This window comes from Xiphophorus couchianus, chromosome 7 (assembly GCF_001444195.1).
Source record: "Xiphophorus couchianus chromosome 7, X_couchianus-1.0, whole genome shotgun sequence".
Classification (NCBI taxonomy): Eukaryota; Metazoa; Chordata; class Actinopteri; order Cyprinodontiformes; family Poeciliidae; genus Xiphophorus; species Xiphophorus couchianus.
This window is the reverse complement of record NC_040234.1, coordinates 14159050-14186084: the sequence shown is the minus strand read 5'-3', so window position 1 is coordinate 14186084 and position 27035 is coordinate 14159050. Positions and strand designations below refer to the sequence as shown.

At 39.1% G+C, this 27035-nt stretch overlaps 1 protein-coding gene across 1 annotated transcript in view; it reads left to right on the top strand.

Annotated features, from left to right (window-relative positions):
* anos1 (anosmin 1) overlaps window positions 1-27035 on the top strand; it is a 59282-nt gene that overhangs the window by 13365 nt on the left and 18882 nt on the right. Inside the window, exons 3-4 of the mRNA XM_028023361.1 lie at window positions 19803-19865; window positions 20183-20405. Coding sequence (XP_027879162.1) covers window positions 19803-19865; window positions 20183-20405 — 286 coding nt within the window. The remainder of the gene's footprint in view (window positions 1-19802; window positions 19866-20182; window positions 20406-27035) is intronic.

Sequence of the window (27035 nt, the reverse complement as noted above, 5' to 3'; positions counted from 1 at the left end):
TCAGCTCCTAGTCATCCCTCAAGCTATTCCTCAGTGTTATGTTTTAAGAAAGTCATTTCCTGGCTTCAAGTCTAAGAACAGCACACTGTTTTTATAATCAATCAGCTAACATTACTGAAACTGTGCGAATGTCTTAAATCCTCCCTGTTGTAACAAGCGTGCTAGTTAGCACTTCTTCATCCCACGTCTAAGCTCTAAATACATCAGGCTGGATTTTGATATGAGCCCCTAAAATAATGACATGCTTGTGCTGCCGCTCTACAGCTGCGACACTCTGCTCCGCTGTGCTGCGCTGCCAGTCCAGTTTGGAGAGCTCTCCAGATTAAATTAGTTTAATCACATCCAACGTTATGGTTCAGTTATTTGGGACATGGGCCAGGACACGGTGCTTAAGTCTAATTTGGAGAAAGAAGCCAAAGTTTGGGGAACAAACATCAACCACACTTCAGCTCCAAATCAATGACTAGAGTGCACACTTGCAGGGCTTGTGTGTAGTGTGTCAAAACAGAGTCATTGTTGCCACTCTAATAGTTCTATCAAATGGACCCATGCTGTACTACAGTGGTACCCCCTGTGAATAGCTCTTGTGCTGTTGATTAGCCCCTTTACTTCATGAACAGCTCACAGTTAAACAGAGAAACAAAGACCGTATCTCAGGGTGAACACATTAGGGCAGAAGGTTCGTCCACTCTGGGATTTAAAAAGCCCCGAGAGAAAACGCGACAGAGTGGCAAAACAAAGATGTTGTGACCCTCTACATCTTATCTGCATTTTAGAAAATCAAAACCTTCGTTTCCATTTGTGATTAGAGAGTCATTTTGGCCATCTCCTATGCAGCGTCTGGAGTCGGCTCTCACTTTCAGGCTTCACCATTGTCATTATAATTAACCTGCTTACCCTTCTCTCTGAAACAGAATGAGGTGGCATTTAAGGAGTCATTACCATGCCGTACCAGCACACAGCAGGCATTTTCATGAGCTATTATCATTAATGCGTCCCACTGACTAAGCTCAAAACTTAAGAAGTTTGGATGAACTTCTTAAAAGTTCTAAAAATCCCCATGTTCTGTTTTCCTGCTGGGGCAAAGATTATATAAATTGATCTCATGCACGCACCTACAACCAAGAAGCTTTCTACTTTCAAAGCATTTTGTTTCAGCGAGAGGTTTACCAACACTCACTGTGGTCACAGATGTGTTAGTTCCGAGCTTTTGATTAAGCATAGTGTTTTGTGTTTCACAGTAAAAATATGTTAGAGAACATGGTTTCAATTGTTTTTAAAACAATAACTGTTGGAAAAGTTGTAATTTATTGTGGATTATCCCTCAGTCACGCAGTCCCAGGATTATGCATTTATCTAAACATACATCCCTATTAAAATTTATTTTGATATTACCACACCTGGTTGAAATTCTGACTGGATTTTTGAGCTCTTTTCTAGTTCATTTAAATTAGACCTTCTTTGACAAGGAGTGTGAATTTAAAGGTCAGTATGTAACTTTTTCAAACTTATTTATATATTTTTTTTTACATATTTGTTAAAACTGTTACTACGTCCTGACATTATAAAATGAGACAGAAAATGTGTGAAAAAATGAAGCTCCTCTGCTTTCTCCCTGTGGTTCTATTGTCATCTGCAGAAAAGCACAGCTTGGTCAAAAACAACTAATTAGAGCTAGGAGGAATGTCTTAGCACTGTCAATCAAGCTCGTGTATCCACTGCTCACACCTTCTTCCACACAGTTCAAGCTCAAGATTGCCGATTTCCGTCAGGACATAATGACAGTGTAAAAAACATATTTTTTATAAAAGTTACCTAGTACAGCGTTAAGCTGGAGGAAATACTGACCCATCCACTTACTTTGAGACTGTATAATATTGCTCGTCTGTTAACAGTGAGCTATATATTTGAATAACATCTGCATACGTTGTAAACGATTTTGTAGGTAGGTCAAACACTTCTAAGCGAACTCAGGTCCTTGCTTTCAAAACGATCAATGTTAGATAATTTTACACAATTCAACTCAAATATTGATCTATGTTGGTGTTGTTGTTCTGTTTCATTCAAGGTTGAAAAATCAGACAGAAATTGGCTGTCTCATATGAAAGAAAATTTGACAATAATCATTGAAGTTGGAAGATGTGTAATCATTCCGCCCAAATAAAAGCTCTGAAATATGCTAAATATGCAGCATTAAAACAAAGTGCAACTAATAATTTTAATGGTTTGCTTGGTACCAGGCTATAATCCAGTCTCCACATCAAATGCTACGACTTACTTAAGGCAGTAAACCGCAGGTGTGCAACAATGTGGCATGCTTCAGTGCTAAAATGAAGCTTCAGTGCTTCATTTTAGCACTGAAGCAATGTGGCATGCTTCAGTGCTAAAATGCCTCTCAGAAAAGGTTATATGGAAAAGACATTGTGTAGATGGAAGATGGCCAAGAGGGAAGTGACCATCAGTGAGGGTGTCCAAGGGGGGGAGTTGTACTTTTCTTGCAGTGAATACTATGAAAATGTTTTAAAATCTCAAATGAAATTAAAAGATTAAAAAAAAAGTTTTTAATTTATGTCTGCCCCATTTCCTGAATTTCTGTTGAAAGTATTTTACAAAGAAAAAGCTTGTCCAAATTATTGTCCGAATCCCAATTTGATGGCAAATAAGACGTTTTTTCTAGATGTCTCTCCTTTAAGTGTTCTTTCCAAACCGTTGAACCCTAAGCTGCAGATTCCATCGCAAGAATAACAAGTGTTTACTCTTTTGATTACATGTGCCCTTCGTTTTCACATCTTGGAGGCTTTTTAGAGGTGTTTCTGAATAACAATAATTGGAATGCTACTATGTCACATTCAAAAGTGTCTTTCAAAGGCCACTGTCAAACTCCCCCCACCAAAACCCCTTCTTTTACCAGCCCCCCACATTTTCTCACGCCGAAATAAAATGATCAACTTTCTCCTCTTTTGTTTGGTTTTTCAGGGTCTTCTGAGGTTTATTTGTGAGTTTAGGAAAAGCAAACACTTTCCCTTGCAGGTTCTGCAGTGAGTCACTGAAACTCCTTTGTGTTCGTCTCTGTCCCTCTGGGTTTGAAAGTTTATTTTGAGGTGCGCTGAAAAGATGTGATGAAGTGGGCGGTGGTTGGTAGTTTTACAGCTGGGGCATGACTAGGATTGTTAGGTGCTTGGATGGACTTCAAAGCAACCTTTTGGTCAGGTTGAGGCCAGACATTCATAGAAACTCACTGCGTTAGTCACATTACTAGCACCAACGCCTCGGAGCAAGCTAGGCTTGAAAATCAATCTGTCATGTCGGCTGCGGCTGGATCGCCTTGCCCGCATGGGGGTGTATGTGTGTGTATAAACGGTTCTAGCCAATTTTTTGTGTGTATTATTTGACTTTCAGTTGGTGATCACATAAAGAGGCCACTCTGTAGTTTCTCTGAACCCACTCCACTTTTTTCCTCTATCTAGTAGGAGGCAGGGTGTCAGAAAGAGTGTGGTGTGTGTGTGGGTGGCAGAGGAGTGTGAAGCAGGGCTGGTCAGTCCCAGCAGGAAAGGCCTGATCTGGACATGGTTGTTAAGTTTCATTGGCTAACGGGGGGGGGGGGGGTCGCTTCATTGGCTGCTATCTGCGCAGCTCATTATTCACATGGTGGGTGGCAGCAGGGAACGAAAACCCCCCTCAGGAGAAAAAAAATACCAAAGACGTGGCCACAGGAGAGGACTCAAGCAAAGTAGGCACTGGGCAGTATCCAGATTTTAAGACATGACAAAATAAGCAAAATTATATAAAAAATACACCCTTAAATGTTTCAAACTTTAATCATGGTTTTAGTACTGATCAAAGAACAGAATTTCCCCCCACAATTAGTCTTAACATCATGTATGTTTTTGTGTCTAAAAATATTTCTAAAAGCCGAATCTTTGCTTCTTGTAAGCAAGAGAAAAAGTTAATAATTCTTTCAGTGTGCCACAACAAAAGAAAAAAAAAACTTAGGTCACTTTAACATCACACCTGTGACTCTCCACGTTTAAAGCAAATAGACTTGTAGAACTGCAGCTGAAACTCTTTCTTTGGTGAAATCTTAAATCATACATGACATACACAGAAAGAAATGCATTCTACACCTCATTGCCTTTTTCTTATCTTGAGGAACATGTATGGTTTTGAAATAGCGGCCATTTATTTTTCGAGTTAATCCAACTTTCACAGATAGCCTGATTTTCCATGTTCTCCCTGTCAGACGGGATTTCATTTTCTTGAAGGATTAATGCAATCAAAGCTGCTGCGAAATCCTCTTTTGGGAATAATGACCAGTCATACCGACACAATCTGCTGTCGGCCAAGTGTTTACTCTCAATCTGTCGATGTATTGGCTGAAATGCATGTCACATTGAGTTTGGTTCCTTGTTTTTCATGACCTCACATATTTGAGAGGTGATAAAGCAAAAAAAAAAGCAAAATAAACAACTTGGCAGCTTTGTTTGTAGCCATTAATATTTGCTGCCAAGAGTCACATTGGCGAAAGGAAGATTAGGATGTAAGAATCTTATAGCTGATGTACTTGGAAGATTGGGGTGGGGGCTTATCACCGTTCCAGCTCCGCTCAAAGCCGCTGCATCCCACTGATAAATCACAGCGATTGTGTGTGACAGTTTCAGGACGATGGGAAGCAAGAATTTATGCCAAAGACTGACTGATCAACAACTTCCTTAACCTTCACCTTGGGATGATTGCTTGAGCAGACTGATTTTAGACTTTCTTGACTGGACACGTATGAGGAATAAAGAAATCTGCATTTTTGTGTCAGAGCTTCTGTTTGCTTCTTCCAGCTAAGCAAACGGAAAAGTTTCCCCGCTCAACGTGCTCAGGTTTGCCCTTTTTGTTCTGCACTCAGAAACACAAATAAAAGAGAATCTATTCACTTCTTAAGGAGTACAGACTGTATTATGTTTCTGTTTTGAAGCTTGCACAACATTCCTCAATCTCGAAGTAACACGGCTCACAGACAGAAACCAAATTTGAAGCTGGAGAGTGGCAAGCAGGATTAGTGTTTTTGAAACTTTGGAAAAAAGAAAATTAGAGGAGATGGTGTTGGAGTTTGATGGAGCATGGGATTAGGACGGCTTTCTTCGTGTTGTTGGCCTACTTTGGGATAGAAACTCAAAGTCTGGTCTCATTTGATTTAAATTAGGAGGGAGGCGGATTTAGACAGCTTGAATGGTCACTGCAAGGACAAACATTTGTCTTGTTTATCATCTTTGCGATGACCAGAGACTTACACCGGCTTTACAGAATATGTTTTCCACTCCTTTGTGTGGAAATGATTAAATCGTTGTTGTTGATGTAAATAAACCTTATCAGTAGTTTTGAATTCAAACCACAGTGTCAAGGATGTAATTTCTTCAGCTGTGATGTTATAGCATTAATGTGTATTAAGCACATGGAATAGGACTCTATAACTGTGATGTTCAAAACAAGAATACATCACAGAATTGCACAATTTGAATTCTACCTGTAAAACATTGCTAGTTGTAGCTATAGAGACCCTAAATGCATGGAAATACCTGAAATCCATCCATCCATTTTCTGTACACCCTTGTCCCTTAGAGAGGTCGGGAGGGATGCTGGAGCCTATTTCCAGCTAATGTTCTGGGCGAGAGGCGGGGTACACCCTGGACGCCAGTCTGTCGCAGGGCAACACAGAGACATGCAGGACAAACAACCATGCACACACACACTCACACCTAGGGAGAATTTAGAAAGACCAATTAACCTGACAGTCATGTTTTTGGACTGTGAGAGGAAGCCGGAGTACCTGGAGAGAACCCACGCATGCACAGGGAGAACATGCAAACTCCATGCAGAAAGACCCCGGCCGGGAATCGAACCCAGGACCTTCTTGCTGCAAGGCAACAGTGCTACCAACTGTGCTGTGCAGCACTGCCTGAAATCCATGAATACTTGATGCTTAACATGTATAACTACTTATTTTAATAGTTCAAACACCAGATATATACATGAATATACAAAACTGTCTTGTAATTTGTAGAACATCAATACACTAAAGATAACCATGTAATTTTGATGAAACATGTTAATTGTATCTCCATGTCCATGTACTGGACTGCACTCAACAGTCATAATAAACAAGTGAGCTTCTTTTTACTATAAGAATACTTTTAGATGTGCGTGAGAACTTACTATTGAATAGTTTTTCAATATAACAGAAGCAACAATGTTGTAGCTTTCCAACTTAATTTTAAAACAGAATTAGGTGTACATTTTTTATGTCTCACGAAGACAGTCCTGGAGTTTTACTTTGCTTGGGCAAGGAAAATTTTACACCTACATTTGGTTTATTTCATTTTCATCACCGAGTTTTCTGGCATGTTGCTGCTTATACATGAGTTGAATGCAGCAGGAACAAAAAACAGTGGAGACTGAGAGAATATGATGCGTTGTTAACCCGTTGTTTACTGGGTTTCCATTAAAAGTGATTGAAGGTTTTGATGGGTTTTCACAATGCCAAAGCAACTATCTAAGGAAACAAACTCGGGTCTATTTAAGCAAACAGTTAAATGTGTCCTTCCTGTAAGCCAGGTGAAAATTTAGTACCACCTTTGAGCCAGCTGACTGGTATTGCCCAATAACAGGAGGGGTAGAGCCAGCACTGCCTTTCTCAGTCAAACTTCAGTCGATTCCACACGGTTTGTAGTCTCTTATTAAAAAGATTTAAGGGGTCATCAGTGTTGTAGTGATAGAGTGAGCCTCTCAATGCTGTTGTCAGAGGTTCCACTTTTGAACTCAGGATTTTGGCTACATGTCAGGATTTTATGCTCCATGCAGGTGGAGAAAACTCCAGTACTTTCTTTGTTTTCTATTTGCAAAGGCTTTAAACCATAGGAACAGCTTAAGGTTTTTAAAATCCAGCATAACCTGATACCATCAACTAGCACATGCCTGGTCAGTACTGTATGATAGTTGGGGAACAAATATGGCTAGTCTTGTTCCCGTTTTTCACACAGCTGTGGAGAGGGTTTGGTTTTCCCATGCCATGTCACAGCAAAGGTCTGCTGGCGTCCTTATCACCGATCTGACCTCATGTGATGGATACGTCCTGTTGAGTCTAATTGTGATGAAATGTAAACTGAGCTGAGAAGTAGGTGATAACTGAGGTTCTAGTTACAGCCACTGTAATTTTGACTCCTTGTCACCGCAGAACGTAAGACGAGATAGCAGAGGACCTGTAAGTAAAGTGAGCCACCGTGCTGTGTGTTTTGGAAGCTTTAGTCATTAAGAATTAAATGAACCGCTATTGCGTTTTGTAGAAGACTAAGCACAATTCTGACTTAGCTGTGTGGGCCTTTTTTTTACTCATAAATAAGGCAAGCACCTCTGATTGTGGGGTGAATGTATAATTCATGCACTGCCCCTCCTGCTCCTCCTCTCTGTCTTCTCATTTTCTGCCAAGCTATTTCTTTTCAGCTCTTTGTTGTCTGTACCCTCAACTGCATTTAAATTAATAATTAAATTCATGCTCAAAGAATGTCAGCGATACCACCTGCTGGTTTCCTTTCGGCCTCTTCGGCTGATTCCGCAAAGAGGAAGAAAACACAGGGCTGAATCTTTAAATTGCATTCAGTACCACTATAAAAGAAGAAATGAGTGTATTTAGCTGTTTTTTGAAAGATAACAGGCATGTGAAACTGAAAAAAATCAAAGTGAATCCACATACATTGATAATAAAAATGAGACGCACTCCCTTTTAATTGTAGGATTTTACATATCTGGGGATAAACAAAATCTTTATTGTGTTTTTAACTTCATTCTGTGTGCAAAAACACACAAGCAGTTCCATACAAACACAAGTGAAAACAGAAGCTGAGTTTCTCTCACACTTGCTGCTATGACTGGATATAAGAAGGAAAGTAGCAGTCAGGTGCGATTCAATAAAGGACTTCATTAACAGATCATCTGGAAGTGTGACCTCATCTAGTAAAGCAGGGACATTTGCTGGCCAGGTCACTGTTAATACATTGCTAAGGAGAAAAGGCGTCTATAATGACTTTTGGGTATAAAATTGTTCCGGTTAATCAATCTTGCAACGGCTTTAAGATCATGTCCAAACAGCTTCGAGTCAATCATTTAACAGTAACGGAGATTATTAACTAGAAGAAAAACACTTAAATCTTTCCACGAGGGGACGTCCATAAAAATCAGAATGTGCATTATCCAGAGAAATTACAAAAAACGAGTAGGCTCAACTCAAACTTACCATCCAGTAACATATTAATGTTCATGACTGTAGTGTTAGAAATGCATTGAGCACGTAGGCTTGTTTGGAAGTGTTGCCTATGTCCTCCTAAAGAATATGGCAGCACAACTCAAGTTTGCAAAGATGCATCTGAAAGAACCACAATATGTGAAGCAACATGCTTTGAATGGACACAAGCAAAGTACAGATTTGTTACCAGAACACAATTTGAAGAAAACAAAATGCAGATTATCAACAGAAACAACGTCTTCCGAACATGGTGGTGGATGGTTGATGATATGGGTTTGTTTTGCAGCAACTGGACCTGAGAACCTAGCAGTTATTAAATCGACCATGATCATGAACTTCTCTGTAAAATATTCTAGAGTCTGTCTGACAAGTATAGCATTCCTGAATTTGATCCAACCACTCCACTTACGCTTTATAGCTATGTAACAGCTACTGGGTACCTTTATTTTGTCATGACTGTATAGAGATGGGGAAGCTTTGTGTGGTTTGTGTGCAGCTTTGGATCAACTGAGCCCATCAGAAAGCTACCGTTCATTACATGCTCTTGTTGTTGACTTTTCAGTATTGTCTCACGACATCCTTCCCTGCCCATGTTGGTTTCCTGTTAATTTGTTTGTCCGCCTTATTCCTTGTACCCATGTCGACTTGCATGAATTATGGGTGTAGTTTCCGGTCAGCTAAATAAGAAAATAATTTCTCCATGGTAAGTGCTGCCATAAACAGGGAGTCTTTCTCAAAATGATTACAAAACAAAAGGTTTTAGAGCAAAACGATCTGCACCTTCTAACCGCAGAATGACAGTGATCCGATTTGATGTTTTTCCTTGAAATAACAGAACAGAAACCTTTCATGAATATTAAGGATCTGCAGCGTATTTAATATTCATTTCACTTATTTATTTTTGGATGAGATTCAGCTTCGAGACGCACACTAAATCACATTCCCACTCATGTCTTCCCCCGCTCCCAAATAAAATCTTGAATTTAGACAAGCACATTCCTGCTGATGGAAAAATTCATTTTGAACTCGTCGAGTGTGGAATTACAAACTCAGATCTGAAGAGTGCATGCTGTTAATATTTTTGATTAAGCTGATCCAACCCACTGTCAGCTCAGCATATACCTTTACTGATTTACCATCGGGTAGTAATTAAACACAGACTATCTCAGGCTTGACATGCTCTCGGGTCACTTTAGGTTAAAGAAACAGTGTCTAGACTCTAGAAAATATCTTCTTACTATTTTTGCAATTCCTTGGAATTTAACTGCACATCAGAGACATATCAGAAAGTTTTTACAAACACATGATTTTGTACTCAATCAGATCACGGCTCAAGAGTTTGATAAAATATGCTTCACACTCATATTCAGTGAGAACATGGGAGCAGAAAACCAGAAAACCAAACATTGGACAGATGCACCAGAGAAACTTGGAAGTTGTGAGAGTGACATTACTTATTTGGCCTTTGTTGACTTATTTCATTTTTTGGCACATATTGGGAGGCTGATGCACTGCAGTTAGATCCGTGTTCAGCCTTGCAAACATGAGGAGGTCTGAAAAATTGACTAGATTGGACTAATCACTGGATCGACAAGCGTATCCTTGACAAAGTATAAACAGGCTGGATGCATGTCCAAATATCTGTGTTTGTTCACAGATATTTGGAGAAAAAAAGATGGGACTGTAGTATCAGTGCCAAGAAGGAAGTAAGGCTTCACAACATCAGCAAAATATTAGAGAGCTTGTCCCTGGAAATTGCAGTGATGATATCTGTGACGATTAACCCACATTTTCTTGACACTTTATTTTTTACAATTATAGAATCTATCCATTGCTCTGTATGACAGTTGGCATCTCATCCATGAAAGACTTGCATCGTCTGTGAGATATTAAGGGCAGTTAGAGTCCAAGCAGCTGGGCAAGTTTATTACGAATATTCTGAGCCTAAATACCTGACACTTAAGTATAGTTTCCTACCAAATATTCCATTCAAGCAGTCTTGAGCAATGGCCATATTACAGCCATTAGCTATATTCCTTTGGGGCTGTTGCTTTTTATAACAGTCATTGGCAAGAAGTGGGGTTCACCCTGGAAAGGTACCCTGTCTATCAACACAGAGAAACACAGGACAGCAACCACTCATACATACAAATATATAAGGACAACTTACAGAGACCAATTAACAGAACAGCCATGTCTATGGACTGTGGAAGGAAGCTGGAGTACCCAGAGAGAACCTATGCATGCACAGGATGCATGCATGCAAAAGATCCCAGTCAGGGATTTGGGTCAGGGAACCCAGTACAAATTGCCATATTACAAATTTAATTTAATTCAAAGAAACATCAACACAGTCTACTTGATGTTACTGAAAAAATTGATAAAAATTTCATACAGCAGCTAAACCAAGATGACATACTGACTCTTTTTATAGTGATTCTGTATGTAGCTTATATTAATTCATTTGATTTTGATACATGAACTGAAGTCAAACTTTTTCAACTGTGCACCCAATAAATTTAGTATTAGTATTCAAGAATATGCAGAATATTATATCTTATTTCTATTTTTTTGAGTGAAACAAACTTAAGAGTCTGATATTAGCTGTTTAATTAGTCAGGCTATACGAGACATTAATGAGGTTGTACACCATGACATACATAGTTTTTGTGACTAGAAATATATCTGTGCACCTGAATTTATCTTTTATGTTAGCAGGGGAGAGTGTCGAAGCCTTACTGGACTCAGTTGATTCGCAGTGTGCATGGATCAGGTGAAAGAGGGCCATGCTCTGGGCTCTCTGCTGCTTCTTCTACCATTCTCATTAAACAGACTTTGAACCTTTGCCGAGGTGTAATAATATATAATCTATTTTTTTTTTTTACCTACCTTTATATCCCTTGGCACTGTGTCTATGCTGAGATGCAAAGGTGTAGTTATCAAGTGGGCAAAAGTTTCACATATTTACTTACTTTCATTAACTACTGGGAACTTTTTATATAAGCATCACTCCTGAGATGGCTATAACTGGATGTACAGGGGTTGCTATATTTTATGCTCAGAGGGCTCAGATAATAAGATTTTCTCTCTACTTGATTAACAATAGGGCTCTTTTTGGCTGCCGGAGGTAAACAGAGACCATAGAAGCTGCTGAGATCACAATCTAATGGATCCATAAGACGATTGCATAATATATTGAGTTTTAGTCATCATTGCAGTACGGCATGTGTGATATTGCAATTGTGAAAGACTGCTTAGATAAAATTTGAGGTGCCATGCATTCAAAGTCTTCATGAGATGGATAAACTTTTCCTCCCCCTTATCCACACAAATAATACAGATCATAGTGAAAAAGATCCTGAAAATCATAAGTGCTGTGACATCAAGATGATTAAAAAGAAAGACAGAGTAAGAATAATGAGGGTAACTTGCAATCGACACTTCAGATATTTTCAACAGTGCCACAATTTATAATTTTCCTAGTATAGTGCAGCTCTAAAATGGTAATAAAGACTGGAAGCATCGATAAATTTCCAAATAATGCAAAGACAGAATATCTGGAGTCATATTTGTATATTTAAATAGTTGGAACCATACAAGCTTTTCTTGTTTTGCTGGTTTGGACTATTTAGAGATGCAACAATTAGTCAGCTAAAGGTAAAAATCTGTCACCTTCATTTAATGTCAAATTCAAAATCGGTACTTCTACTAAAGGACATGCAGCACATTTTTCCTGTTTTAGAGATCATTGTTCCTAAAAAAAAAAAAAAAAAACCATTAACATACGTAGCCGACAGTGTGGTTAAGTCCCCATACAGATTGCCTGATTAAACCAGGAAAGGGCTTCCTAATTCTTAAATATGACAAAGCCTGTTATCTAGGTAGCAGCAGGCTGGTTGGTAAACGTTATTTACCCTGAGAGTCTCACTGATTCTATGCTGCTGTGCTCCCTCATTCTAAATAAAATCAGTCTTCATGCTCTCAAGGGCCTTCCAGTGTGAGGCCATATATATAGGTCAAATCTTACAGATGTGCTTCAAAAGCCTATCCAGGAAAATACACTTATTTTTATTTGGTTAAGTTTATTATTACAGGATGTAAGGATAAGGGAATATGCTGGAATATCAACAAACTTAATGCAAATAGCATTTTTTCTCCCAAAATAAGTTAAATTTAATTTATTATCCATTTACATGTCAATCCAATTTAGATACTATGTTAGTATTTAAAGCAAAAACATCATCTTCCTAAAAGATCATATGGATAATACTGATTCTTTTTTGATACAATACTTTGCCCTAATGGTGCCCTTGGGCGACGGGTGACATTGTAGATGAGAACTCGCTTTTAACAGGAAGAGACACCAGCCTCAGGAAGAGGCGGCCATTTGCCTCGACCGGCTGGGGGATGAGAGGACAGGAAAGGGACACAAACACAGAAAGATAGGACATTGAATGACTGCAAAGGAAGGCAGTTAATTGTTGCAATAATATAAACATGCATGAAGAGAAATGAAATTAGATTGCAGTTAGGAAACATAATCAACAGTTCACAGGATGTTGTGTCAACTGATTGTTCTGTATCCGGTTCCACTTCAAACTTCAGAAGTCACAAGAGGAGCAAGTTGCTCTCAATATGCTCTTTTCGAATAATATGGAACTTCTGCTGTATTGCAGCGGTGAGAAAAAAATAATTTTAAACTTTCTTTCTGCACCGTAGACAAAAAATCATCCAGAGACATTTCAGTAGTTGTCTAGATGTTGATCTGCAAGTTTCTTCAGAAACAAAAAAACAAGTTTGAAATCATTGAATGCATAAACCCAGCACACACTTATACTCATATTATTTGTTGCTGTAATGATATTACAAAATCGAAGCAAGCATGTATAAATTAAAAGTATGAGCCAGAGCATAGAACCCTGGAGAGATCCATGACAAACTCTTTTCAGAAAACCTCACAATCTCACAACACAATAATTGTAAGAAGAATCAGACTGTTTTTAATTTTTATTTGCTTTGTGATTTCCAACCAGTTATTTGAAGTGTGATTTTGATTTAAAAAATTAAAAGAAGACACAACATACTGTTGTCCGGATTTAATTGTGTACATACATCTTATGGCATGATTGGCCTATTTAAAATTATGCTCAATGTTGCCTCTTCTGTGATGGAATTAGGAGGTATAACAATGCACTTAATAAATATTACCTGCATACAAATACAACCTGCAGCTGTGTAAATCACTAGAATTGCCTGGAATAATTGTTAACAGCAAAACTAACAAACAAATGTATGCTATGGTCCAAGTGAAAGGAAAGTATTGATTAAGGTTTCATTTTTCAGATTCTCTTGTGAAGTATTGTCAGCAACCCTTCTAATCAGGATAAAGTCAACATGTCTTGAATTGGTGCATAAAATAACATTATTGTAAGAGACTGGGTACAGTGTGGAGACATTTGTCATCTCAAATCCCTGATGTAAAAGGGAAATTGGGTGAGAAGTGAAGATGTTGCGATGGTGTCTGTTTCAGCAGAGAAGAGCGAGAGTGCAGGAATCTACTCATCATTGGGTCGATGGATATGAGCAGAGAGCTGCAGCAATAATTGAGTCTGGTGGCTGAGAAGTGTGAAAAGCACCAGGGTAGCAAAAAAAGAGCCATAACTTGATTTGACTGGAGGTGAGATTTACAACATGTGTGATAAACAACGGCGATTCCCCCCCGTATCTGAGACTCTCGGAGGATGCAGGAAGCTACAGGGAACAGCAAAGGCACCTTGTAAATAATCTTTGGCACTAGCGTACGCTGACCATCAGTGCTGGGATCAATATTTTCAAGTCTAAGCTGTGAGGAAACTGAATCTGTATTTTAGCAGGTTTTGTTTGCTGAATTTAATCTAAAATATCAGAGAACAACTTTATCATGCACAGATGTGTATGTAAACATTCTCATGAAAAAAATGGAGAAATGTCATCTGTATTGGCATGAATTATAGTCTGTATATTGTTATGAAAACATTGTGTATTGTTGCACCTCCGGGTAACCTTAGCTGGTAGCTGTTCATGGTTCATATACTAAACCAAAGCTCTTGCATGACATTTTATATGTGGACTCTTTCCATGCTTTCTGTTATTTCAGTCACTCACTGGGGGCGCACAGTGTTTTTATGATGGGTGGAGATGCTGTGATGGAGAAAGGCAGTTCTATGCATGCACCGCAACCAGAAGCCCCCCTGCCTTAGTGCTACACACTCCACCCACCATCGTACTCCCACCACCTCGCCTCCCCGCCTCGTCTCCAGCATAAAAAAAAAAGTGAAGATGTGCTGTGGCGTTGGCTGCCATTCAGCCTGACTCTCTCACCGACCCCACAGAATGCCTTTCAGGCTTCCCCCCTAGAGTAACAACTGCTGCATTTTATTACAGCGTGAAATGGGGAGTGAAAGACTGCTATGGATGCTCCTACTTAACCATGCAGAATGTGTCACTGTCAGGACGATAAGAGGACAAAGAGGAAATCAGAAGCCCAAGCAAATGCTTTTGCCGAGCCTCAAAGCTCCAATAAGGGGAAGCAACCCGCTGGTCTCATATTTGTTTTAGAGAAGGGCATTTATGCCGCTTTGGGTGAAATTAGTCCAGAAATATGTTAACATCACATAGCATAATTACACGGGTTCCTCGTGTGACTCAAACAGATGGTAGCTGTATTGGCAGTTGGAGAAATGTGCTTGAGGGAAACCCAATGTCGGCTCCCCTGACGAGCACATGTGCTGCGTCCAGTTCAGTTATGTTCTCTGCTTGAGTTACTTTGTGTATTTTCCCAAATTAATTACCAAAAGTCAATTACTAAGCTATTGGCATAACAATATGTTACAAAATGTTTGTTGGGTCCCTTGATGGACCTTTATGGAAAGAAAACATTATTTTATTTGTTTTTTTGGTACATTTTAATTTGCAGATATTAACCGTTAACAGCAGAATCAATGTTGCACATTTTAAACCCCAAACATAAACACTTTTCAAAAGTAGTTATGCTCTGTAAACTAACAACTATCATATGTTGTTAGTTTTTTTTCCCCCCCAATATGAAATTTTATGTAAGATGTGCAAAATTATGAAGTGGGAAAAAGATATGTGGTTTTCAAATTTTTCTTTACTCTGAAAGTGAGATTTAGATGTGTTTACATCATGCTTTAGTTTGATATCCCTAAATAAAATTCACAGGTACCCATCAGGTGACATTTTGGAAAACCATACAAAATGTTACATGTGGCAAAATTTATGAAACATTGAAACATGAGGATGGCAGCATCATGTGAGACTTACTGATCCTCAACAGGGACAAGAGAACTTGTAGTCTGGTAAAAAACGTGTTGTTTTACACTTTGCTTTGTATGAGAGCACAGCATAGAGGGTCCCAACCCTCGGCTATTGAGAAACAATTGCTTGTTGGAGGCGTGGACTCGGTTGAAGTTTAATATTTTACCCAATTGTTAAAACAAGCAGGACACCAGCACTTGAGGACTCAAGTGGGCCATCTCTGGTGTAAATAAAGAGTTAGAATGGCTCAGTCAAAGACCTTCCCTAAATCCAATAGAGAATCTCTGGTGAGGCTTAAAAATTTATGTTCAGACACTTTCATCTAACCTGACTGACCATGAGTGAAGAAGGATGAGCTGAATTTTAGTTCTTAGATGTGTAAACCGGGTGCAGATATACCCCAGAAGACTCACAGCAGTAGTTACAGTCGGTCTTGTAATGTTTTACCTCGGGTGGCTAAATACAAATGCACTTCTTAGTTTTGAGATTTTTATTTGTAATGTGTGGTATAAACAGTGCAACAATGTAAAAAATGTTAAAAAGGGTGCAACTACTTTACCAAAACACTGAAACTCAAAATCTTTTTTTTCTGTTGAAGACTAGATATTTCTGGCAGAAAAAAACTGGCTAAGAAGAAGTAAAGTTTCTGGCTGTGTTTCAAGCCGTTTTACCTCCCTTGGCAGCATCAGTAACATGGTTTAGATTGAGAACCAAACTGTGTAAATAAGAATCAGGAACTTGATTGATGATAGCACCTTTGTAATTATATCCAGCTGCCCTATTTGCTTTGGCAAAACATCTGTCGTCGACTCTCCTCTTCCCTCCTGAAATGTCAAGTTAGTGGGTGTGGCTGCCGAGGAACGCTGACAGATTGGCAGTTTCCATCACACCTGCAGGGAGCTATCTGCCTCAACACAGATACTTATCTTTTATTAACAGTGCCATTTACGATAAAACCCACTAGCTGCAGAAGTTCCTGGTAGGATTCAGCTAATTTATTTTTCCTTTAGAGGGAAACTTCTAAAACAAACATAAAAAAACCAACAAGATTTGTTATATGTGGGTGAGAAAACACTAAACTCACAGCCAGCATTCGGATCTGTGTTGCAATATCTCTGGTACGCAATGTGCTGTGCTAATTCATGCAGCTTGGCACAGAAGCTTAGACCATCTCGAGGTGACACTGACTGTAACGTCGCATGAGTAGCTGGGAGAGTAGGGTTGCACCTTAAGAAAAGCCAGAGGAATACATTCAGTCTGTGATTGAAGATTGTTCAGTGAGCAGAATGTGCTTGATCCCTGAGCTTATGTGTGTATGTTTAGTGATTTGTAGAGGGGATTTGGAGGCTTTACATGTGCGTCTATCAGTGGAATGTCCTTTAGGCTGTGGGACAGCTCCTTGTCACCAGTCCAACTGCTTGTTGTTTAGGCTTGGGATGCCTTTCCCGCTCCTAGTCGAGATCAGAATAATGATATAAAGTTAACATATTATTAATAGCAGATGATTTTCATCTTCATAGACTGAAGCCTGCCTTGGACAGCTCAGCAAAGCTCAAATGTCGTCTCAAATCCCTGAGCTGCTGCAGAGTTTTCACCTGCCTGGCTCTGTCTCAAACCACATTAGCTCCCTTTCAAGCTCTCATCTTCCACCAATTATCTCCTCACTTGACACTCGTATGCCTGAAATTACAGGAGTGATATCTGCATTGCTATGAAGTCATTAGGAAAATACCTTCCCTCCCCACAGTTTCGAGCCAGCAGTAAGAAACTCCTCACCTCATCCGCGCCCGAGCTTATTCCTGCCGGAAACGATGCCGGCGAAGCAACGAGAGACTGAGTGTGATGGAGTGCTGGCAGGCTCTTGGGCGTCTTCCCTTGATTGCAGCGTGTCCTTCAGAAGCAAGGTTTATGTTTCATAATGCACCCGTCCACCACACTCCATAAAAATCAAATAAACTTTACACCAGGGATGGTAAAATAATGACAGAGCTTCCTAATGAGCGAATTAAATAGCAATAAATACAAATCTGGCCTTCTGACTGAGATGTGAGATTTTTTACATCAACCACAGTGTTTAATGCTGTCCCCAATGTACGATAAATGCCCTCATTGAGCCACTCTGCTGCACTGTACCTTACATAACTCTGCAAGTCCTTTTCACATGTTGGACTAGATGAGAAATGAAGGAGAACGTCTTGAAAGACCATTATTCAATCTACCTTTAGCACTGTAGTCGATGAAAGAGGCTAAATTAAGTAGGGTTGAATGAGGGACTTTGGCAGGTTGTCGGGTGGTGCGGTTTGGGCTGCTCCCAGTGCTGTGCAGATGCTGCCTGGCAGTGGTTTCCCTGAGCTTGCTCTTCTCTTTCACACCAGCTGCAGGAGAACATAAAAAGCCTTGCTCCTCTGCATCTGAACTCCGTCTGTAGAAAGATCTGGAGGTACAGCGGCTGTTTATTGAATCTGATTCGCTTTCTGTTGTCGTGTCTAAAGCAGGAATGGTTGACTGGTATTGCAGCAGAGCTTCTTTTTTTTTTTTTAATTGTATCATCTCATTATGGTTGGTAAATCGAGTTTGAGCTTCGTTCATTGTGAGGTTTTTCTATAATTCCGTGCCTGTGTTGAGCGCTTGGTAAATGCGTTCCCTGTGTTAAAAGCAAAAAGAAAATCTGAATCCCATGAACTCTAAACCAAGTGTAACATGTTTTAAACTGTTTAAAGAGGAGTTCATTCCCAGTGCCAGAGTGCATCATGCACCACAAAGTCTTGCCTCATAAAAGTTTTTCACACTTTTTCACTTTACAACCACTAACATCAATTAACTTTTTAAAAAAGATTTTATGTGATAGACCAGGGGTGTCTGGGTTCAGTTCTCCAGAGCTATCTGCACCTTTTGGATGTATGCTTTGTCCTGCACACCTGAATTAAAATGTTGAAACCGCTCATAAAATGCTCATCAGAATGTCATTCAGCTCTGCAGCAGTCTGGTAGCGAGACATTAATTTGATTCAGGTGTGTTGGAGAAGGGGTGCGTCTAAATGTTGGAGGATAGCAGCTCTCAGTTACTGAATTTGGGCACCCTGGTGGTAGACGAACACAAAGTAGGGGAAATTAAAGCCTGAAATGTGCTGTGTGCAACTATATTCAGGCACAATGGGTTAGTGAGTGTTATAATAGCCTACATACCGGATGTTCTACCTATCCGTAGGTAATTTCTCATATTATGACCATTAATCCCATTTGCCGTTTTTTAAGCTTGACGCCACTTGATGAACACTGAAAACAATGTGATATCTGAGATGCTGATACCTTCCATGTGAGCTGTGAACTATGAACCTATCTTTTTTGTAATGTTTTATTTTCACAATATTTAGTTTATTATGTATTTAGATTCTTACAATGTCTTAAAGTATTTTTGCTACTACTGTAAGGTGAACTTTCACTCCAATTCAAGTCTGCAACCGTTTGTTTGCAGGATTGCCCTGTATTTTTCTTCATCCCATTAACTCTGACCTCACAGTATTATGCCGCCACTACCATGTTTCAACGTGGTGATGGTATGTTCAGTGTGATGTGCTAGGCTAGTTTTTTGCTTTACAGTATTTTCCATGTTGGTCAAATTTTTTTACTTGGGACTGAGATTAAATTAACTCTTGTTAAATAGTTGGCATATTTAAGCAGTTGATTGTACTACTTTCTACTTAGTAGTTTTAATGTAGAAAGGAGGTGCCTATCTGTTAATAATAAAAAAAGTCAAATCCTTTTCCTGCTGTTTCACAATTATGCATTTCATGTAAACTCCAAATAAATCACACTGAGGTTTGTGGTCATAGCATGACAATGTGCGAAGTTTAAGGGGTATGAATGCTTTTGCAAGACACTGCATGTTTTGGCTAGGTCTTGTTTAAGGTGAAAAGGAAAGATCTGTCAGGGTGACACCATACCAAGCCAAGCATGAGTAGATTTACACAGCGACCTTGATTCTGTCTGCAGACCCTCATTTGCTTTTGTAGTAGACAGTGAGTGTCCTTTGAAGGCATGCCTGGCATTTGTAACAAAACGCGGTGTGACTGGTTGTTGTGAATGTGGCGGAGGAAGCGCCTCAGTGAGGTGTCAGTTAGATGCTGGTCCATGCTCCGCAGCAGCTGGTCTTTGATGTGGCTGTGTCTTTTGAAGAACTTACACCCTTCTCCTTCTTTCAGTGTCTGGAGCCCTGCAAGGAATCTTGGGACCTGAAGGAAAACCAGTGCCAAGATTTATGTGAGGTATGTTACTACCACGAATAACTGAGCTTATACCTCAGGATTCCAGGGTTTGAGCTTTCTGAGACCCAGTGGGGAAATTTCACCGAGGGGAAAGTCTGAAAGGGGTGTGAAGTAACTCTTTCTGCGCTGTAACGACACCCTCCTGAGAGACTGAATCAGAGCCATTTAATGTACTCACCGTTTCAGTGACTCACAAGCTGAAATCTAAACAGGACAGTCACTGTTAAGTCAAAGAGCTGCTTGTTTGCAGCCAGCCATTTAAAAACTAATCTGACATATATTTTCCCTCTCCTTCCCCCTCTTTCCTCTCTCTTTAGCCCCTTTTTCCCAAGAAGCACTACGAGTGTCTTACAAGCTGCGAGTTCTTGAAGTCCGTTGAGGGAGTGAAGCAAGGTGACTGCCCCGCGCCAGAGAAGGCTAGCGGCTTTGCTGCAGCTTGTGTAGAGAGCTGTGAGGAGGATGGAGAGTGCTCCACGGTCAAAAAGTGTTGCAGCAATGGGTGTGGTCACACCTGCCAGGTGCCCAAGAATCTCTACAAAGGTAATAGGAAAAAATAGGTGAACTTGCGTCACAATAAATGAAAGTGAGGGCAATATTTATCCTCAAAGGGCAAAATAAGAAAATGTGATTGTTATCAGGAGCAGGACCACTGTATTTGAACAGTTTTAAATAATATTTTTGAGAATAAATTGTAAGTATCAGCTGTTTCTATTTTCTGGCAGCAGATCACAATGTATCAACATAACAATAACATTCAGTAAACCATAGCAACCATTTAAACTTTAGGTTTATAACATTACTCCATTGGGGGCATCCAATTTGTGCTCCCCTTATGACTATTGGAAACAAACCAAATACAATTTAAAATTGCTTTAGCAACAATATAATACTGGTGTTTTTCTATCTTTTTTTTAATTAAATTAACACCACGCCTTACCATACAGAAGGAGTATAATGGAATTTCAGACGTTTTAGACCAATAAATGCTAGTTTTAGTGATTGGATTTTATTTTAGGCAGGAATTGGCAACAATATGTAATCGAAAACCAAAAGAGCCTCAGAACCTGGACGTTGGTAGCAAACTTCACAAAAGTATTAAAATAAAATGGTCTAATGTAACATTTTTCGGCAAATATAAATACCCAAGTTAGAAATCTACAAGAAATCAGTGATGCTTGTTTTAGCCTTGCTCATTGATACTGGGGGTTTAATTAATTCAATGGCAAACTTTGAGTAGCTTCCTAAAGTACAAATACAACAGAAAGAACAAGTGCCTTAGCCTTTTCTTACCTTTATCTTACTTATATGTAATTTTGTTTGTTTGTTTTTTTCATTTCATTGTTCATTGTTTTTTTTCCTAACAAATAACTAGGCATAAGGGATATAATGAAACTAAAGTAACAGAAAAAACTGAAGCAAAGAAAAACAGACACACAGCTGATCTGATCAAAGAATAAAAACTAATGAATGCAGAAATAATAAACAAACCCAAAAACAACTCAAGACAATGTCATCGGTTACCTATAAAAAAGTTCACAGACAAGTAAAAAAAGCTATACGCAGGAGCCCAAGAGTCTCTCCAAAGGTAACAGAAAAAAAGAAATGAATCACAATGTATATTTTTCTTCTGCAGAAGTTAAAATTCAGCAGTGGTTGTTTTGGCTGCGTTCTTATTACTGGTGGTTTGATGAACTGGATGGCAAACACTGAGCAGCTGCTTTGTTACAAACACAACAGAAGGAACAAGTGTTGTATTGGTTTACAGTGCAACCACACAAAGTCATTTTACTTGCACTGACTTCATCATTCACATGGCACAAGTAGTTTTCCAACCACAGAGGGGCATATTAAGAAGGCTGTTAGCCTGCTGAGGAGCTGGAGGTTTGCAACATGTTGCCTGTGGACTCCACTTCTCATCCAATGATTGGAGTGTTTAAAGGCTGATCCACTGACAAAGAAAACATGCCAGCGTGTGGCTCTGTAGCTGCTTTTGGGAAAATAGTAGCTGCCAATTTTGTTAGTAATGACAAATTGTGTTCTTTGCGACTACTTCAGAATGAAAAAAACCTGTGTTCTCTTACTTGAACGCATTTATTATCAGAGAGAGTAAAAAAAAAGAGTAAAAATGTTTTTATTAAAAAACAGTTGCTCCCAATAAGATAAAATAGTAGTCATGAAAGCATAATAGCAGTAACAGTGTGTTGATATTGTTTGTGTCGATATTATCTGGTTTAATTGGTTTATTAGTGATATTTGAATGTTGAAAAATTGGTTTATATTTTGAGTCAACAGCTATTACATATAGTGAGAGCAAATTTTACAGTGCTCTCCAGCACCTCTGACAAACTGTGTAGAAAAAAAAACTTTAACATGTTTTTTTTGAGTTGCATCATTTCACTTCTAAAGACTTACATTGCATTCATTAAAGTTGAGTACATTTATTCTACGGGGTAAATAGATTCCACAATAAGAATAATTATTTAAAACCAGATGCCACAATCTTTGGCACTTGTGTTGCTAACCTGCAAAGACTCCTTTTTGCCAATAGGATAACATTTAACTTTAACGTATCACAATGTTAGAGCAAACACGCTGATGAATGTTTCACAAATCTTGTTGGCACAATTCTCTTTGGACCTTCCAGAGACTTGGGCTCTCTCTAAGGCTGTCTGTGGGGTGAGTTGAACATGGAAGAAAGTTGGTTTTGTGTCTGCTGAGCCATTTCTGAGTGGATCTGGCCAGATGTTTTAGATCATTGTCCTGTTTAAAGATGACGACTCATATTCAAGTTTGTACCCGGAGTCTGCCAGGTTTTTCTTTGTAATGTCGTTATCAATAAGTATCTGTTAGTGCAAGGTCAAAATCAGGGGCAACACTCACAGTGAGAGCTATTATTTTATTACTATTATAAAAAAAGAGACAAGATTATAACAGAAAAAGTCTTTTGTTTTAGTTTTTATTTCTCAAAAAAACAGTTTCTGATATCTCTGTACTCCCTCTGACTTTGTCTTAAACATGTGAATAATATTGAATAATATTGAAAAGTTGTTTGTTTCTTTTACTCAGTAACTGCATCCACGTCTGTTGTCAACGCAGCCATTTCTGAGTAAAGTGAACACACTGAATTAAACCATTCAGTGTGTTCACAGATTGGAAAAGAATTGGATTTTTGAGTTTCCAACCAGTCAGTCATCTGTCAAACTGAGGTGGTTTGACAGATGACAGACTAAGCTCATAACCAGTTTTCTCAGTATAACTTGACATTTGTATGTCTAGACTGTCAGGCATACAAATGTATAATCCTATTCACAGATATGTTTATCTGAAAATAGATAAACCTACTAAAAATTTTAACAGATTTCGAACAAAGAAACTTGTCTTCACAAAGATTCATAGTTTGTCTAGTTTTGTAAAGAAAGAACAAAGAAGCTCAGAATATAACACATATAGATTGTTTTTCAACCTATTCCTGCTGTCGAATGAAGCCATCACCTTCATAATAAAGGTATATGTAGGTTTTAGAGTAAAACCATACATGAGTAATATGGTTTCCCTATCCCTACAATGAAGTTTTTTTTCTATTTGAAGACTAATTCAAGGAGATTCAGAGTGATCGGCTTTACTTTGTAGTGAGTTACCAGAAGGAAATGGCAGCAACAGTGCCAGATAAATATTAGCATTAAATTACAAGTGGAAAATATAGAAAGCGCTGCAGATAATTTATTGAATTAGATCAGAGTTCAGTTATTCATCAGAACAACAGGGTTCCCAGGCGAGCAGACTGTGATGCAAAGTGTCAGACAATTTAGCTGTGTCCTCTAATACGTAATAGTCCATGCACTCATCGTTTAATTATTGCTTTATACTGTAGCAGATTACAGTAACAGGATCCATCAACTAAAATAAGAGCTACGCCCCCTCCCTCCTCTTCTTTTTTATTAACTAAATTATATATCATAGGTAATGATGAGCTGTCAGGATTTTAATGTGATTAATTGCTGCAGTTTGCATCCCTCTCTGCTAGACATCAATGGGAAATCTCAGTGATGTAAACGCAGATAATATTACATCTTTTTTTTCAACTGCGTGCTCAGAATCATAAATCTTTTATTTCATCTCTTTACATTTCAGTTCACCCACGCATCCGTCACACCATTTCTGCTGCAAATTGTAATATAGCTCCTCGTATTGAAATCGTAGGATAAGCTCAAAAGAGTTTTCACAGGCACAGATGTACCCAGGAATCTTAGCTCCAGTAAAAATAGTTTTAATAGTGCTGCCCAAGGCGACTGGGTTTTTCTGAGGGTGCTGAGTCGTTATGTGAGAGAAAACTGAAAGGCCCCCTGAACCTGGAGATTGTTAGCAGGATCTACATTATACACACTGTCAGCAGCTTATATTGCCGGCAGCCTAAGGCCATAACAGAGTTGAGGAGATGGAACAGTGGAAGATGAGTTTAAATCTATCTTTGAACAGCTACAGAGATAGACTGTAGAGGAGAATGCTTTCAATAACACTAAGCATGTTTTGCTGTGCTTCTTGTTTATCACTGTGCAGCAAGAACATGTGATCCGATACTTACAAAGAGGAAGCATTCTCGGTTTGTATTTGATTAGGAAAAATCTCCAGGGTTTTGGAAGCACATGTCATGCTCAGAAGGTGGGAATCATTATAATGTGGATGAAGGCTCCTCTTCACTGCTTTGCACAAGTAGTTGTAAATTTTGAACTTTTTAAAAAGGCCCATATGTTGTGATGTTGTGTTGGGTTTTTATGTGATATATGAAAAGCAGTGTATGGTAATAAAGTGACTGTATTTTAGGTTGTTTTTTTTTTGACAAGGAAAAGTGTGATAAGTCAGAAGTGACCAAGTAAGGAGAATATACTCTTGTGCAATTTAACCTCAGTATAAATACATGTGTCCTTCAAAGGCCTCTGGGATTTGTTATTGAATATTGCTGACCAATTAGCATGAAGACTAAGGAACACAGCAGGATGCTCAGGAACCAGGGTTGCCAGATCTGACCATTTCCAGCCACTTTTTATTAAAATGTACATATTTGTACTTTCTGTTGCACTTAGATAGATATTTCATCTGAACACTTTCTTAAAAACCTGTCAAATGCTGTGAAAAGAAGCCTACATTTTAACAACCCACAAATAACTATTTATCTAGTCCGAGGACTGAAATCCACCTATCTGGCAACATTGTCAGGAATAAAGTTGTGGAGAAGGTTAAAGGAAGTCAAGTCTTGAAAGAAAGCCTGTTGGATGCTACAAAATGTTTGTAGACAGGGACAGAAGTTTATCTTCCATCAAGCATACAGCCACAACAACAGTGCAATATTTTAGATCAGACCTATCATATAAAATCCAAAGGAAGTACATTGAAAGTTTTGGGTGTGATGCAACAAAAAGTGAAAACACACAAGTGGCGATGTACTTTTCCAAGACACTGTAACACTGACAGCATCAGCACACAACCCAGTCAATGAGAACTACTCGCCTTGCTGTGAGACCTTCAGCTGAAGCGGCGTCTGATGGATCCCAAGCACCGCAGAGCCCTCAACAGACTGCCATCAGCTCTACACTTACACTGAATTACACTGAAAGAATTCTTGTCCCGGTCGTCGGTGTTAAAGGTCTAATTAGTTGCTCATGCTCTGAAGAGCGTAATTGTTTCTTCGTGTGTTTGTAGTCTTCGCCGTGATGAGCTCCGATGCTGGAAACCATTAGCAAACTGTAGTGGGAAGAAATGGAGCGTTTCCCCCATTCTGAGATCACTCTCAGATGTGGATGTTCAGGTTAGGGTCCTCTCAGTTCATATGTACGGCATTGGACAGAAAAACGTCAATGCTCTCAGAAACACTGGGCCCCGCTGAGCTTTTGATCTGTAATAAAGCATCATCTTCTTTCACCACTTAAAGTTTTATTTGAGGAAACAGGGCTTAGATAAAATTTGCTTTTCAAGAATAGAAAGAGCAATTTTACGAACTTCTTAAGACTCCAGCTTCTCTATAGTTTTGCACTTTCTCCTCTCCTTTGAAGATGTGGCACCACATGTGATGGAATCCAGCTTGTTTAGGATGTTTTCTGATCAAAAGCAGCTCCACAACAAATACACCAAGTGTGGTTGTCAGGTTAAGATAACATTTTGTGAGTCACGTTGACACTGTCACTACAACTCCATCAATCAGTCCCAGTCATATCTGACTTCATTAGGAAACATTGTGAAATGAGCAGTTTTTCCAGTTTTTCGGAAGATTTTCCTGCACTTCCATAATTAGAGCAGTCCTCCTGACAGCATGTGCGTGAGGATTGAGAATTATATTCCCGAAGTGTAATCTTTGGCATGATAAGGACACAAATGAACGGCAGAAGTTACATCATGGTGTGAAGTACGCGTGTGGCCCCCGAAGGATGAACACTGCATGAGGTTTGGAGCAAACTTGACACAGAAGTTATTTTGGAGAGAGTAACTTCAGCGAAATTGTATTATTTGTCCTCCCACATCACAGGAAGAGACTGTTGGTGTGTGTATCATATTTTTTATTTTTCACTTTTCATTTTGCACACGTGTGTTTCGGCTTGTGTGACTTTGTTGGGAGGATGAGCAAAGGCAGTGGGAGGGTAAGAAGAATGCTGTGGTTAGCTCGGTGTTGGTTATTGTGCAGGAAATGTGACACGTTTGTTCGCACGTACAGGGACACACGCAGACTCAGAAAGCGCCGCGGAGCTGTGAAACCACAGCTCAATGACCCCCAGCTGTTAGTTTGCAGAGATTTGCTATCAGTGGAACAAAATAAAGTTCAGACTCTGAAACCGTACAACCCAAAGGGGTAATTAAGATCTTTTGACACGAGGCTCTTTGGAGATGTTGTGGTCATTTTATTTTCATTGGAAAGTCCAGCTGACTGGTTGTCAAACTTGAGCTAAAGTGAATTCATGCCATGTTAAAACATTTCATGGAGATTCATGGAAATGACACTTTATCACTTTTGCATTAGAAGGTTATTTACATAAAAATGAAGGGATGTTGCAGAGATGAACTGATCTTAATTTGGTGACTAATGTTTAGCAACTAAGTGGTAAAAATATATTAGAAAAACATAAAAAATTGTTTTTCTTTAGCCCGCCTGGCATGAACGGTGCTGAATTATTTATAACCTAG